Source organism: Pleurodeles waltl, chromosome 2_1, assembly GCF_031143425.1.
Source record: "Pleurodeles waltl isolate 20211129_DDA chromosome 2_1, aPleWal1.hap1.20221129, whole genome shotgun sequence".
NCBI lineage: Eukaryota > Metazoa > Chordata > Amphibia > Caudata > Salamandridae > Pleurodeles > Pleurodeles waltl.
This window is the reverse complement of record NC_090438.1, coordinates 182,522,272-182,539,330: the sequence shown is the minus strand read 5'-3', so window position 1 is coordinate 182,539,330 and position 17,059 is coordinate 182,522,272. Positions and strand designations below refer to the sequence as shown.

The 17,059-nt window shown below is 41.5% G+C and overlaps 1 protein-coding gene and 1 non-coding gene across 2 annotated transcripts; both read right to left on the bottom strand.

The window, feature by feature from the left end:
* Positions 1 to 8,136: 8,136 nt before the first annotated feature.
* On the bottom strand, positions 8,137 to 16,234 carry RPL39 (ribosomal protein L39). The gene is made up of 3 exons (XM_069212230.1): positions 16,104 to 16,234; positions 15,593 to 15,696; positions 8,137 to 8,398 (listed from the first exon to the last, which is right to left on the bottom strand). Exons 1-3 carry the CDS (start codon positions 16,104 to 16,106, stop codon positions 8,350 to 8,352), a joined length of 156 nt encoding a protein of 51 aa, XP_069068331.1. The 5' UTR covers positions 16,107 to 16,234; the 3' UTR covers positions 8,137 to 8,349.
* LOC138270438 (small nucleolar RNA SNORA69) lies at positions 15,141 to 15,274 on the bottom strand. Its single transcript, XR_011200253.1, has one exon. It is a non-coding gene; the product is annotated as a small nucleolar RNA SNORA69 (small nucleolar RNA).
* Positions 16,235 to 17,059: the final 825 nt, after the last annotated feature.

Sequence of the window (17,059 nt, the reverse complement as noted above, 5' to 3'; positions counted from 1 at the left end):
GCGGCCAGATCCATTAGCTGTAGCATCAGATGCTTTCTTACAGGATTGGTCCCCTTCCCTCAATTATGCCTTTCCCCCTTTCCTCATGATCAGCAGAGTGCTGGCTCAGCTCAGACGCCAACTAGCCACCATAGTTCTCATAACCCCCTTTTGGCAGTCTCAAACTTGGTTCCCAGCGCTTTTAGAATTATCAATAGACTTCCCGGTCCTGATTCCTTCCTTCCCGAACCTATTGCTCAATCCTCTAGGGTTTTCTCATCCTCTGATATTGGACAATCTGCTCACCCTCTCGGCATGGAAAGTCTCGGGCAATCCCAAATTATCCCAAGCATTTCAGCAGAAGCTTCCCGATATATCGCTCAGTCTTGGGCCCCAGGTACAAAAAAGGCTTATTCATCAGCCTGGTCTATTTGGAACAGCTGGTGTTTGGGAAAACAAATCGATCCCTTTTCAGCAGATTTGATTTTTATTCTCAATTTTCTAGCAAATGAAGCCAGTAAAGGTAAGGCCTTCCGTACTATCAACCTTTATAGATCAGCTATTTCGGCCAATCATTCACTGCTGAATGGAAAACCTGTAGGAGAACATCCTTTGATCTGCCATTTACTAAAGGGAGTAAAGTTTTCTAATCCTCCTTTACCTAAATACAGTCGATTATGGGATGTTTCTATTGTTTTGAAATTTCTATTGTCTTGGCCTGATAATGTCATGCTTTCTCTAAAAATGTTATCGGCAAAGTTAACTATGCTATTGTGTCTAGTTTCTATTAAACGGCTGGCAGATGTTAGAGCTCTAGATATATCTAACCGTCAGTTTACTCCTTCTGGGGTCATGTTCACTGTGGTTCGTCGAACCAAAACCAATTTATCCTCAGTTTTTTATCCTTACTTTCCTGACTATCCCAATCTATGTGTAGGACAATGTTTGAAAGTGTATGAATCAAAGACTGCAGATTTAAGATCCTCTTCTCATTCCCAATTATTAATTTCATTCAGGAAACCTCACTCCCCCGTTTCGACCGCTACTCTGGCCCGGTGGGTTCGTTGGTTGATGTCTTTGGCGGGCATAGATACTTCTATGTTTGGGGCTCACTCTTCCAGAGGGGCAATGGCTTCTAAGGCGTTTTGGACAGGCTCCCGTTTAGAAGACATTCTTAAATCTGCAGACTGGTCTAATGACACAGTATTCAAAGTTTTTTATTGTAAACCTATTGAAAATGTTTCTTTGAATATAACTAATATGCTTTAAACTCGCATAATAGGAGCCTCCGGTCTTGCCATAAAATGTAGATTTTCCTAGTATTATGACGGAAAGTCTTAATTTTATTAAAGACACGGAGGCGAGTATTATCCCTCCTCTTTCATTAACCTTGTTTTCTTTCCCACCCTTTATTCTAGCACCATTGGCCATCACTCAATCCGCCGCTTAAGTCTCCTCCTTCGACCTGGATTTCTTCTCTGCAAACTTCCATGGCTCCGTTCAAAGCCGGTCTTCCCACAGGACTAATCTTCCGGGATCCGCCTTGGTTACCTTGGATTTTGAACTTTTGTTCGGATGTTTTGTCGTTTATTATGGCAATTTTTATTCTGTTCTCTATAGTTCCATTGTTTACTGTTAATTGACTCTCTCGCAAGAAAAGAGGGCTGGTCGCAGTCAAGTGATGTCATAATACCTTACTATGCATGTGATTGGTGTATACTGTTATGACTACTTTTTCTTTCCCATTGGCTGTTGTTGTTAGCCTTCTGGGAATTGTAGTATGTTTCTTGACTGCTGCTATTGAATTAAAGAAAAGAAACGCATAATACTCGCCTCCGTGTCTTTAATAAAATTAAGACTTTCCGTCATAATACTAGGAAAATCTACATTTCCGGGTCCCCGGCGGCGGTTAATGGCCGGACCCTGATGCCCCCTGCCAGACTGATGGGAGCCAGTGCGCGAGATTCTAGTAAATGAAGCCCTTACTGTGCTAAGACTGCTCATGCGCGCGCCCGCTGCCCTCCTCACGTGCCCGCCTGTCATTGTGGGGGCGATTCTCGCATACAATTAATCTATTTAGCGGTAACAGCAAAGAACACTTCAATCAGAAATGCTCTGCGGTGCTTTTGTTAACGAGCTCGGAGGCCGAAAATGCACCATTGAAGTGCCAGGATGCTTGACGGCTGATCGATCATTGAAAACACTGGATCGTAAGGTTTGCTGCAGTTTAAGCAGGAGACTTTGCTTCTTAAAACCAAGAATTGACATAATATTGTGGTCTGGATGCAGAGGTCATATAGTGTTCTCTTTAAGTGTTCATTCACATAGGTGGTTTTTGGCATCAGCACTGTTGAGATGGTGTCTGAGTATCACTCCAACTACCTGTAAGTGACTCTCCTATGCTCGGCTCAGCATGCTAAAATAGAAGCTTTTGGTTGATTGAATAAGTCTATGTATACATTGCTCCATTTTTTTTTAAGTGTAAAAAAAAAAAAAATGCCCGGGCCCTTCTTAGTAGGCCAATGCAGTTTACACCGCCCACTGCCTTTGCCAGCGCTGCTAATGCTAATGCTAATAACAAAACTAGCCATCAAACTCCTACAGACGTGAAAATTCAGATTATTCCAGGCCACCCAAAGCTCTGCTTGGGTGCTAAAAATAATTAGACAAATAGCCCCACCATGTGGTGGTCTGTGATAAGTGCTGTTTAGAAGTACCGGTGTCAAGCACTGGAAAACATTAGTTTAAATTGAGCATTATACACAGGGCCACTGAATTATGCAGTGTCAGATTAGAAGGCAGGGTTCAGTAAATTATGCAACAAGAAAAGGCAAATTACACAGCACCTTTTGTGATCGCATTACTTTATTATGTCATTTTTAAACTCATTTAAAAATGCCTGTGCATTATTATACCTCGTTAGAACCACTTTTTAACACCTGTAGATAGAAATAAGCTATAAAAAGGTGATGAGTCAACCTTTGCAAAGGGTCTTCCACTGCACTGCAACATGTCACTGAATTTTTACTAACGTTTGAGCGAAAAACTTTTTTTTGTTAAAATCTGCAATTATACGGCATAGATTATGTAGCAAATCTACTATTATGCAAAAATCTTCGCTGCCACACAATCCCTTTTACCCTGAATAAATGTATAAAATTGAATGTGCGTATTTGACACACAATTATGACTATCTCCAGAACAAGGTGATGTTTGGAGAAAAATGGCTGAATTTCCAAAACATATTTCAATTGATATTTGAGCAGTAAAGTAAGTGGTTCAAAGGGATCTTATTACTAACATTCCATTGGTAGCAAAGGCATTGCAGCTACTGCTGCTGGAAACCGCCTTATGCACACAGCTGATCACTGCGAGTAATAATGCATATGTGGTCACTAATGTAATCTTAACTGATGTATTCATTACACCCCTAATAAAATTAGTATTGCAATGATTTTCATTTAACATAAATAGCTCTTATTACAGAAAAGGTTGGATACCCTGATGTGGTGGCTCTGGCTAGAAAATGGCTTTCTGAACCAGGTCCATGGAGCTTTCAGGCACTAAAGGGTAGGGCCTTCAGCAACTAAAGCCCTTGAAGATGTTCAATCATGACCATAAGGTGGTCGTAAGTCACACAAACTGCCTGGGCTTCTTGAATCAGTTGCTGTCCATGAGATCTCTTAAGACACACTGGAAACTCAATATGTACTCCCAAATCCCCATCAATTTGTCACCTAGGAGCACCTCACCATTCAATTAGCCTCAAGAATAAAGAATGCTTCTAAAGCAGTACAGAAGCAAGCATCCTGTTAGCGGCAGACAGATCTTTCAAGCCACAGTTAAACATGTTATGACATTTACAGTTATGACGGTCAAATAGTTGAAGGCAAGAGGAGGGATACAGAAATCATCCATATTTCCAGCTCATTTTGTTTTCTAGCCAGGCATACAGACATCTTAGTTTTAAGAATTCAAATCCAAGTTACTGTGTTCATTCCAGCACACTTGTATGTAGGCATGTGGAATAATATTTTCAAGGAGGAAAAGGCATATTTACAAATATTAGACAACAGATGTTGGCATCATGCATTATTTTTTCTGGCCAAAGGGCTACCAAACTGTTTAACCCCCATAGCAAGTCCAATTTAATCCTCAAATATTGCTCCAAATTCCTGCTCTTGCCAGCAAGCTGTTAAAATGTTTCAGTGACAGGCGATTCCACCCCACCCCCTTTATTCAGTGCGTTCCTTGTTCTCTTGCTTCTTATGCCTTCAACAGTCCTACACTGAATCCACTGTATAGCCCACTATATCTTAAGCGTGGCTGCAGATTATGCACTCTTGTTAAAAGATACTGTGCACTATGAATCACTTAAACATGGTTTCTACAAGGCCCCTCTACTGCACTCTCCAGTGGCCACCTTAGACCCTACCTGCTGGTGCTTTGACTCGGCAGATGCTGCATAAAATGATTTTCAACTAACTAGCGAGAACCCCCTTTTTTGGCAATAGGTAAGGGTAAACATTTAACATGTTAAAAGGACTACTGGGGTAGTGGGATTTACACACAAGCACACTTTGAGTTGACCTTATCCGGTCCTATCCAATTCAAATTTACGCACAGTTCAAACCCACACTTCATCATTGACACCGTCAAGGCAAGGGTCCAACACGCAAAATAAAAGAACAGCATAAGACCAAAGGATAATGGTGGACGACTTTCACATTAATCAAACAATATGCAGAGTACAGCCACCATGATGAGCAGAACAGACAAGTTATGGGATCTACTGAAGAAGAAGAAAAAAAAAAACATAGGTCTGACTGGATAGAATATCAAAGCAAACATTACAAATCATCCATGCAAACCGAATATATTTACATGTTGAATGGGTGAAAAGTAGATCTATCAATGCACTGCTTGGTGCCTTGCGAGGGAGGGAATAACAGACATTACAGTCTTGCTGCGTGTTAGACGGACTTAGATACGCCACACTTCAAAGTCGGTTTGCAAATTTCAAGCCATTTACGCTTTGCACTATTAAAAAGCATAAACAAAGAAAAACCTGGCCTTTGATGGCAGTCACACAATCTTCAGTATGCCACGCTTTGGTGATGCAAACAATATCTAAAGCAAGTTATAAACCATAGGCACTATTTCTAGGGCCAAGAAGTCTGGTGTGACCCAGGGCCGCATTGATGCTAGCAGGACGGTGGTGGGAAGCATGCACATGGTATGGACTGTGACTTGGAGGTGAGGTTTACATGCCATACTGACCTCTAAATGAGGCCCCTAGAGGAGACCATTTACCTCAGAGTTACTATCTACAACACCCTGAGTAAGCCTTCTCTGCTTGGATCACTACCACACGAAAGTGTAAAAGGAAAGAACTACTGCTGAAGTGGAATGAAATTAGTTTCTTTTCTGGATTTATCAGTTTGACAACATATGCCGGTTGAGAAGTTAATTATAAGTCTTGGCTGGTTTCACCAGTTTCATTTCACCATTGGAAGCATTCACATCCCATTTGTTGTGTAATAAGCACAATGGAAACTATGGCGGTGAAAGACCTGGTTTTTATTAAACACAGCCTCTCCTGGGAGAAAATTGTGTGAATAGGCAATTACTTTTGTGGTGCAATGTTTGTTCTTTTCGCAAGATAAGTTTAATTTAACACTGGTAGTAAGCATGTGAGGATAAAAGGACGAACGATCATTTGATTTTACCCACGGGTAAGAACACCGTCTTGTACTTCTCACTTGATTGAGGTGTTTTGAGAAAGTTATGGTCCTTGAGACAATGAGCCCTGGCATTGTGATGTTCGTATTCATGCTTCACCGAATTGTTTCATCATTGGCAACTTCTGGCCATTCACATGGCTCAATCCCCTTAAAAGGCGAGGAAGCCACTGAAAGCTCAAGCTAAGTTAGATGCTTCGCTCAGCTTGAGCTATGCTAAGAGCTAACATGAAACGCCGACTTAAGTTTAGAAAAAAGTTCCAAATATATCCATATATTAGTGTTATGTTGAGGTGTTTTTTTTTTGGATCCTTGAGCCCGAAATGAGCTTTAATGTGGTTTCTGTCTGCCACCCACCCCTGTTCCAACTCCATGCACCAGAAATGCAAGAAAGTGTATTACATTTTGGTGTAAAATGAACGATAAAATTGTGGGTGAAAAAAACTGAAGTAATTCTCTGCTTTCCCAGTGACCATATTGTAGGTCACACACACAGGATGCTCAACCACCTTGCCTTACACATGCCATTATAGCGAGATGTCATGAACGTTTCTAAAATCAAGCTGAAAATTATCACTTTTAATTAATGCCACTCGGTTCACTCAATCTTTAAGATGGCGCACCTTCAAGAAATACTTTTTTTTTTTTTTTTTTAAATTGAGGCTTTATCAGACAACTTTTGAGGAACAAGTCTTTTAAAATGAAAGTGCACCTAAAAGGTAAGTGGTGCAGGGCACCCATGCTTTTCCTGTACTTCAGTTGATGTGTAAATAAACCCTTGGCCGAATAACTTCTGAGGCATATCGCACAGTTAACCGAACAGCCCAGTGCTGTCAGGCAAGAGCCTAATGGCAGTACGACTATCCCTCTGATAAGTATTGTAAATGTTGGGACAATGTTTCATTGTCATGAGGGGACATTAATTGACGTGCCCAAAGCAACTTTTTATGCAAGGGTGAATAGGTTTTGGCACAAACATTTAATGGATGACAAATGCTTATAGATTTCACCATGACTGGTAAGGGGTGTAAGCAAATGAAAAGCATTCAGGCGTTTCAGACAGACTTACTCTAGTTTTACAAGCAGACAGGTCAAAAGACAAAATTCTGGAGTAACAGAAATTCTATATGGAATTTGGCGACTCAGTCAGCTGCTATCTTACTAGCTGTGATCCGGACAGGACTCTGGAGGGAATGCATGCCATTTAAATACCCGGCCCCCTCCCCCAAATCCCTCACAAAAATACATTGAAAAAAACTGCACCGCTAATGTGAGCAATATGGGAGCAGGTCCTGGAAACTGACCTGAACTCCTTTATGGATCTTGAAGCAGAAGTCTTACAGACCGCTGTCACTTTTAAATGGCCACACCAAAACATATGCCAACATATTGGCCATTAGACCTGGATTGCGGAATAATGCTGTGATCACTGTGCTAGATATAATACAGATTTTGCGCATGTGGCGTGGTTTTGCAGAGGTATTCAGCATTTCTGGCTGCCAGTAGGGTCGGAACGTGCAGAGATCAGCACTGAGAGCCTAACAATCACACGTGAACTTGCTTTGCTGGATTATGACAGGGCGATTTCCTCTATTGTACTGCGACGTATTGCCTTGGAGTTACTGTTTGCACAGTGCAGAATAGCAGTGTGGTGGGCGGGGGGTCCACTTCGACACCGACATGACCTACTGTGACAGACGTTTATCGCTGTGCGATCAGCCTAAAGATAAATGGATGCCCTATCGGGCATTCTCAGCACGCATTGCGGCAGATGTGGGTTCTGAGGTAGATGCAACGGAGCCGCGGTCTGCCCATCTCGGAGTGCGCACACTGTACCCAACTGAGGAGATGGGAAACTAAAACAGACCCGTGGGCAAACACCGGATGGACGAGGGCTTGCTCTGTAAGATGGAGGCTCAACTTGCTTTGGGAAGGAAAGCCCATTGGGAACACAGGCATTATCTACATTGAAAACTTTTTTTTCCCACCTCTTACTCATACTGTAGACTAAGCGATTCCATATTAGACAAAGACTAGTGATGTACCATGTGGTTACCTGCCAATCCAAACATTGACCATTTTCTCGTTGATGTCCGTTCCCCCTGTGAGGGTGCAAAACTCCAAAATAAAGTGTGTGTGCATACACACCCAGAGAGTACCAATACTGTTAATCATAGAACTCTCATGTGGTAGAGAAACAAAACAACGAGGCAAACCTATTAAGGTGTTAAAAAAAAAAAAAAAAAAAAACCTGAAAACTTAAAATGGCAATTGAAAACCACATTGTAAGTATCGCTGAACAGCCGAATAAATAAATGCAGTGAAAAGGCAGCAGAGAGAACTCAGACTTTTATAAAACACAACGAAGTCAGCAAGAAATAGCTAAATTAAGCAAAAGGTCTTCGAGACAAGAGGGTAACCTATTGTGAGTTTATTGTATCATCGATGTTGACTTTAATCTGCAACAATGCAGATATTTATGCCAGTTATTGTAGCCAAGCATGTTTTTCAAGTCCTCAAGAGCAAACATGAGTACAGGCATTGGGAACCTGCCACCAGCATTACATTTGGTCTTTGACTGCAGGCAGATGTACAGGAAATACTTTGCCATCCATAAGGAGATCTGTTTTTACAGTCCCAGCTTGGTTCTCCTCCAGTGTCTTCTCTTGGAGTTGTACCTACAAAAAATTAATCGAATTGTCAATGTACCATTTTTAACATGACCGTTCGTAGACCTGCTTGCACAAATACCACATTTGACTTTCGTGACTGGAGTGATTCATGAACGTTTCTACCAGATGCAGAGATTTTCAATGCAGAGTAACACGTTAGAACACAACATGGTTCCACAGCGAGGTACCAGTACTGAAAAATAATGCAAGGAGAATCCAACTATGAAAAGGTATAGACTGCCTTTTGGTACTGATGGAAACTTAATATGAAACATTTGTAATAGCATGTAATGGGCAGGAACTGCTGGGAGAACCATGATTCCTTCTATCCTACAGCAGGTGCCCAGTTATATATCACAAAGTGTCAAATGTAGGTGTGTGATTTTTAATTAAGATGTTCCGTATCGCTGCAGGAAAGCTCATGCAAAACGTACAATTACTAACTTTGGTGCAATTTCATTTTACCACATCTTATTTTAAATATTGTAACTTTACTCGCTCTGTACAACTAATAAGTAGTATGTTATCCTTAACACAATCGTCATTTAGTTTTGTGAACCTGCAGTAGAGTAAAATGTGGAAATAAATCCCGGCGAACAGTATCAGACAACTTTATAGACTGTAATATAATAGCTTTAATGGGACCACAAGTATAAGTTACACACCTCTAAAGCGAACATCTAAGTGCCTTGAGTGAATCAACGTAACTACTTTTGGTCAATCCAACAGGACTATACTCTTTTCCTTCATACAGCTTTAGAATTATATTTGGGTGCCTTTACTGAGGCTAAAATACACAATAACCGTGCCTCTTAATTCCCTTAAGTTTTCCAAATGCTAATGGATGAGTATGTCAACAATTGGTCTTCACATACAAAATCTGCATTTCGACATCTAAGTACAATGGTGCAACTATTGTTATGACAATGTGTACACAATCTAAACAGATTTGCTCTGCTGGTGCTTTATTTGTACAAAAATCTACAAACTGCATCCTTGGTGTAATTAGATGATCTTTCAATGCCTGACCGACACTTCTTACCATTTTCACTTGAGGAAGTTCTCCGAGCAATATCTAAATGCTATATAAAAGAGCCAACATGAAACGCTGACTTAGGGTGGTCAAAACTCCCAAATATACCCATTTACTTTACAATGTTATTAAAGAAAGATTTTTTTTTTGTAAGCTTGGGTTACAGGCAACCTTATCTCTCCGTAAGACATTCGGTTAGAGATTCTTCAAAAATGACAAATTACAAAGACTAATAGGTGCTGGTTAACTTGTTTTCATGGTTTGCTACACTGCATGGAATGCCCATCCATAAAGATCGTGGAATTTGGTGAGTGGTTATAAAGTCCCATTTGTGTAATTGTATTTAGGAAGTGATGCAATTAAGAAGTCATTTTGCTAGGCTGATGATACGATGCAGATACTTTGATTACATTTTACCCACCAATTAAGTACACATTTCCAAGTTTTTGCCTCTTAGAAGACCTACGCTGTCAAAGGCTTTTGCTTCACTTTGGCGCCACAATAACATTTTGGATTTGCAGCCTTTTTTGTTCAGCAAGTAAAGACATGCACTCAAAGATGCAATGAAAACCCTGCCCCTTCATCAAAAATATTTACTACGCAATATTTTGCCTGTCATGCCTTTTATGCTCACCACTTACATAAAGTCTGATTAAGTTGGTGTTGTAACACATGGAGTACAGTGAATTATAACTTTTTTTGTACCTTGTATGCATCAGTTTATAACCACATGTCACAATTCGATCTAGACGAGATGTCTGAATACATGGTTTCTTAATATTATTAAAATATTTCTACATATTTTTAAGCATTTACTAGTCATAGGGCCTCCAGAACAGTGTCAATGAATCAGTTTTGTGCAGGAAATGAAATTGTATATGTACTTTGATAAGTCTGGTTAGTATGTTTTTTTGGGTGGTGGGGTGGGGTGGGGGGGGGGGGGGGGGGGGGGAAGAAGAGTAGTGTGTTGACTTTGTTTTGCTAAGGAGGTGTACAGTTGTTTCGAGTATTTCACAGCGGGATATGGATTTCTATTACTCCTCGTGAAAGCACTTCTGGTTCACCGGTTGAGTGAGCTGGGCATGTGCCACCTGTCCGTTTGCGCACGAACAAACCGCCACGAGTAACAATTCTAATCTATTTTATTGAAAATTGCTGGTTAACGTTTCCAACTTGCATCGTTTTGTAGTCCTAGACACCTTTTATTCCCTACCTAGGACAGATGGGCCTAAAAGGATTCCATTGAGTTTCGGATGGGTGTTCCTGGAACAGCTTGCATTGGAGGCTTCTGGCAATAGCATTAATCCTAACCCCGTAATCGCTTCCACATTTTATTTTATTGTTGATGGATCCACAGTCTTTCCCCGTGTCCCGCAGGCAACGCTCTCCATTGACTCAGTGAATGGAGGTGAGACCCAACTGAATACAGATTCTCTGCATTCGTGCCACCAGCAAATAAAAAAGGGGGGGGGGGCGGGAAGAGAAGCTGTGTGCACTGCATGCGAAGGAGGAAATCCGTGCCCAACCTTACTGTGACTGCAATCTGGGGCTCTTAACTTAAGGAGGCGGTGCACGTGAACTTGCAAGAAAGTGGACAATATGGAGGGCCCGATAACTTCCCAGTAACCGAGCCCACAAACGTTAAGTAATTTGAGAAAGTGTTGTGTAACTCAAGGAAATACAAAGTACTCCATCATTTAACAAATCCGGCACCGTTTCACCTGCTATGCCTTCCTGTATACTACCCAGCTTAAAAGTCCAACTGCGATAATTGAGAAAACTTTTGCACATCAATTACTATCGGACACTTATTATTCTTAAAGGTGTCCCACTGTTAAGACCAACACCGAATCAAGAGCAACTTACAAAGTAGTTCATCGATGTAAGGGGCAAGCAGGTGATGGTGCATGATCAGTTACATATGGTTCAGTGGGTGCCCCGTGCTGGGTACAGCCCAAAATCTGATTCATACGAGTGCGCTGTAAATTTTAAGATCCTGGAAATGTAAGGCATTTCTTTAGAAGGCCCAATTCCTTTTTTTCTAGGTTCTATCATGATTGATTAGTGCTCTTTTAGTTACTTTTTATAGATCCACATTTGTTCCTCCAGCCATTTCTGATAGCGGTCCTATTCTGTCCGGTTCATACAGATATACATAGATGTGTTGTGTGGGCACACGGTACTGGCATCGATTGACTTAAGTAAAAATTAAAGACTGGATGGGTGACTAATACTCGTTTTTCTACCAGTAAATCCTCAGGTATGATAGATACCTCAGGTGAGCCCAGTATTTATTTTCTGCATAATACATATGGAGAAGCCCTACATTTGTTACCTTCTACATTATGTTTCAAGTTTGCCTTTTTTAAACCCTCCAGTTTTACATCCAGCTGTTACTGGTAGAGGCAATTTTAATTTTATCGATTGATATTATTTCCACATGAAATGTATGGATGCTTTGCTGAGTACGTAGTACTTGATAATGTGTTTATCAATCACAATTAAACAATCTCTTTTTGTGGGACACCACAGTCACGCAACCCAGGTTTATACACTCCCCTTGGAGATTAAGCAGAAAAAGGAATTTTGATGCGGTGGGAAAGGCAGGGCAAGCTAGGACTGCTTGCTGAACTAAAGTCAAGGCACCAAACAAGTCTTTGACTGCTTGCATGAGGAAGCAGAATGTGTGGTTATTGTTATTTCTATGCTAGATTGCCTGGGTCTGTCAAGGAGCTTTTTTCAGTCCCCTCAAGCTGTGCCAGGGTTAAGCAAACTAAGTGGTTTGACTCGCATTATTCCAAGGCATATAAATATCTGCTTAACACTCAAATTAGCACCAGGGATTAATGACGAGGTCTCTTTTTGTAGGGCGGTGTATAAAAGGGCTTTTGAATGGAGCAAGAAAGTAATCAGAATGGACTCCTATGAATTGCTATAGGAAGCAAGCACTCACAGAGATCATTAAGTCCTATGGAAGTTTGTCAGCCTTCCTCATTTCAGAATTCCCGAGAGTCTGGTATTAAAGCTACAATTCCTTCTGAAAAGTGGGTGGCCCATTTTTCTAATGTATATTCTGCCTCGGCCTCCACTATAGGTGCCCTTATTGTGAGTAGAGATCCTGGGAGTAAGGCTACTGAATTAACAGACGTGATTGCCGTCCTAAACATGTGACCTTGGAGCAAGGTATCAGGTCAATGGGGGTTCTGGTGGACCTATTCAAAAGGTGATTTCGAACTTTGACCTATGTTGGCCAATGTACTAAAGGCAATTGGCAAGCAAGCAACGCCCCCCCCCCCATCACGGTCCCCCACTATGTGTGTACCAATTTTTAAGAAGGGGATGAAACAGACCAAGTGCTATCGGTCCATCTCTCTAATCCAGTGGTCCAGCAACCCCTGGGGGTCTGCGACTCCTAATTAGTGGGTCCATGACAACTCAGAAAATTAACGTTAACTAATTAATGAAGTGTTTATATAAATAAAGAAGCAACATTTAAACTGAAAATGTTAAAATGTAAATGTGAAAAATGTACTTTTGGGAGTTTAAAGATAAGTTGGCGTCCTCCTATTGAGTCGCAAGAGCAATGCAAATGTTGGATTTAGAAAAGCTGCAACCTTCCCGTTTAAATCGGCATTTTCAGGTTATATATTTGTTTTCAAATAGAATTTAATTTGGGTATTTTGTTTGATGGATGCATGTTGCTGTATTTTTGTATTGTTTCGAGGTTTAAATTATCCAAATTACTTTAACGGGGACCCATGGTTTTCAGTCAAAGACTCACTAGGGGTTTCCGGATTTCAATAACATTTAGGTGGAGGTCCACAGAAGTCAAAAGGTTAAGAACTACTGCTCAAATTTATTCTACAGCTAAAATCATGGACAGGACCTTATCAGAATGACGTGCGCACAGCAGAATCATGTTCTCAAGCCTACAGTTTGATTTTCGTTCAGGTCTTCCCATCTTTATCTACTTGGGCGTTCTATTTGAGGACGCCTGCAGTCGGCATCCATTGAGAAGAGTAGGGACTGCAGAGTATGCAAGGAGCATTGAGGCACTTTTTTTAAGCTTTCCATCTAAGATGGGGAATCAAACACCCATATACGGGTAGCAGTATATATATATATATAAAGCTAAATATCTCACTGTTGCTACCTGTGGTTCAGGACTTCGGGTTCTGCAGGATTGTCCTGCCTCGTAGTAATAAGGGCATGGGTTTTTGAGGAAGCTGTGAGATACACCCATATTACCTAGACAAACTTAGTGACCCATAGAGCTGTTTAATGAAAGCAGAGCCCCCATATAGAATCTAAATTAATTGAGCTGCTAAAAACGTGTTTCATGAGACAGCCAAAGGGAGAACGTAACAAGGGGTTGTCTTGTCAGTTACCTCACTTTCTTACGCAGGAATGTAGAGACCGTTAGCATGGTGGAAACCGGAGTGCCGAATGGCACCAAATGGTTTTGAAGCACAATATTTGAATTAGCAAGGGCACCACCCAGTGGTCTTAAAATGCCAATTTGATCAATTATGGATAAAAGTTGTTTCTTGACCTGCAGGAGAGGTTATGGATTCTAAACTAACAGTTTATAGTGAAACTGGGTTGTAACCTAATATTATATTCATAAATTCCAAAATAGAAATTGAAAATGAAAAGTCCACGAGTGATCCCGTTAGGCATGATATTTTATTATTCATATGTTCAGCAGGTGTGATGCACCAAATTACATATGATTTGCAGCCGGTTCCCTGGCCTAGTGGCTAATATACGGCGCTTTCGCCGCTGCGGCTCGTGTTCGAGTCCTCGTCAAGGAATCCGCTTCAAATCATATGTAATTTGGTGCATCAAACAGGATGAAATCTGAATTATAAATTATACCCAATAGGGTCACCTATGAACTCACGTTAATTTCTATTTTGAAATGTATGTTATAAACCTGAGTGTACAACCTATTTCTCAACTATCTTTTCAATATCAACTTGGGCATATTAGGGGGGGGTCAATCCACCTAGTAGATTGACCTGCTTGAAATAAATAAATCGAGCCCTGGCCTACTTGGCCTAAACCCCTACTCCTCAAAGGACTAAAACAGGCACTGGTGCCAAGCATATAATTAAAGACGCTTACAAATGTAATGCTCTATCTGCGTGTGGAGCACGTACACATGATGCTTCTCATTAAAGTTTGATCTACTGGATTTACTAATGCTGGGGAAAAGTATAAGTAGAGAATCCATATAGGAAGTAATGTGGCGACGTAAATGCACTTTTTAGATGTGCAAAGAGTCCTACGTAAATTCCAGTGAAAACACTTCCTGAAGGATGGTTGTGACTAACAACCAAAAGCTTAAAATGAAACTCCTCTGGATAGAACCAAAGCCTTCATGTATATATGAATGACTTGAAACAATAGGCCACGCAGACAGAACTGTCAGACCAAGCCTAAACAGTGCCATATACGAATAAACTGGTCATTCAGATGAAGTACAACACATCTGGTCAGTCCAGCTTCCCCCACCCACGGTTCAAACAACTGAAAAACGGATCGCTCAACTCCGTGGTTAAACGTCAAATCACCGCTCAAACCAGCATACTACCAACTCAGTCACACTGACCAATGTAATCTTCAATAAAATATACAATCTACACGCACCTGTCTTTACCGAAACCGTTATTAATATGTATAAAAAACAAAAGTAGACATGACAGCAAAAATTCCTGTAGATGTTAAAAATAATCGATTTTATTTATGTTAAAGTGAAATCAAAAGACATTTTTAACATCTTTACTCTTAGCAGGATTAATGGCAACGCTTCCACGAGACGAAGCGCTGTAATTGCAACCTGCTTTTGTGCTATAAAACATAACAGTGTGAACAGACATATTTAAGTCTTTTCTGTAAAGTTGAGGTGAGATGATTCTAAACCCTTGAACCTAGCTCTCATTTGTTTTTAGGGTCCCAGCAACTAATGTTAACTAAACGGTAGGCTGAAACACCAAAATCAGTAACAGAAATTCTAGTGTTAACCAAGATATTTGAACAGTTCATATAAAACTGCGCCAATTCACAGGTCGATTCCACTAAACAACTCGCGAAAGCTAACTGGTAAACTGTGAAACAGCTTTCTTTTTTCAGGTGACAGCCAGCACCTACGTGTAGAAACATACCTGATCTTGTTCCCGGTTTTCATGCGGATCCACTGCGGGATAGGTCTGTTCTGCTTCTGCTTTTTAGCGAGGAACCGCTTGATCTTGAACGTCTTGTGGGAGGACTGGAAGACAAGAAATGGTGGGTAATTAAAAGACTGCATCTAAGCACACATCAATGAGCACCTGCGTAACTCCGTCTGCAGCAACAACATTACCCCATAAACCCCCCGAGAAGCCCGGACTGCAAACGCGACTAGACACGCTGAACAGGAACAGCAGAACCGAGCGTGAAACTTGTAAGAGTCGCTGCATGCACGCTACGGAAGTTACCATAAACTGGGTCCGACCCGGAGTCTTTCTGTCGCCACTAAATCCTGGTGGACTCTACACAACTACGAACCGAGACCTGACCGTCCTGTGCGTTGAAATAAAGAACATAGATACTACGGCAGACTCCCGCGGGTCTTCCCACCGGGCTGCGACACCCCCTCTCTCCGCTATGCAAGCGGATGAAGCCGGATTCACTCACCATGGTGAAGATCTTCCACCCGGTCACCACAATGGCGGATCGAAAGAGGAAGAGGCTGCGGGAGGTCAGAGGCTAAGGAGGCGGAACCAGCGAGCCTGCGCGGCTAGAGCGGCCAGAGCAGCGGAGGCGCTGGGACAAGCAGCAGCGGCATCTAGCGGCCACTCTGAGGCTCTCCTTAAAGACTCGGACAGGGAAAAGGGGAAGTGCAACATCTTGTGTTTAGTTCACGAAGTGCACTGGCATTCAGGCTTTGGTGTGTCAGGGGGCGGGGAAGCTTCTGCCTCGCTGCAATCTCCATATTCGTCAACTACGGCGTGCTACACGAATATATCGAGCATATACGGAATATAGAACTGCAGGTCCTCACTATTTAGATTACCTGCTCACTACCTCAGGCCCGGTTAGCCCCCTAGCCCTCCCGAGTTTCTTATAAAAGTAAAACATCTTTTCTTTTCTTAATGATTCATGTGGGCCTGCAGCCTCACTTTCTGAACCTAATTGGTAAACTTCCTGACAAACACCAGTACAGTGGGCTCCCTGAAGTGCCCGGGATAGGTGTGAAGTCCGCGGGATTGTGGCTTTTTAAATGTACACGTGAAAAGCAGGGGTACCTGTGACATGTTTATTGTAGCACAAGTTGGCTTGCAAGCTCCAATTACGCATTACTTAAGAGATGACACATGGCCAGACCCGCTGGGATTTTGTGATTCTACAAATGTAGTGATTACCACAAAATTATTGTATGGGTGCACTTGCCACATTGTGCCTTTTTTTGCAGATTTTAACAAAAAGATTTTCTAGTTCAAACTGATCAAACGTAACTAAAACACTACCACGTGTTGCGATGCAGTAGCAGGCCTTTTGTCGCGAACAGACAAGCCATTTCTCTGTTGCAGATTGCTGGATTTAGATGTTAAACTGATATTAGTGAGGTGAAATCTTTGCCCATACAGAGT

Excerpts from the sequence above, each read along its gene's own strand:
- RPL39 (XM_069212230.1), bottom strand. Across the intron at positions 8,399-15,592 it reads AAAACCGGGAACAAGATCAG|GTACAACTCCAAGAGAAGAC; the intron begins GTATGTTTCTAC and ends AATTTTTTGTAG.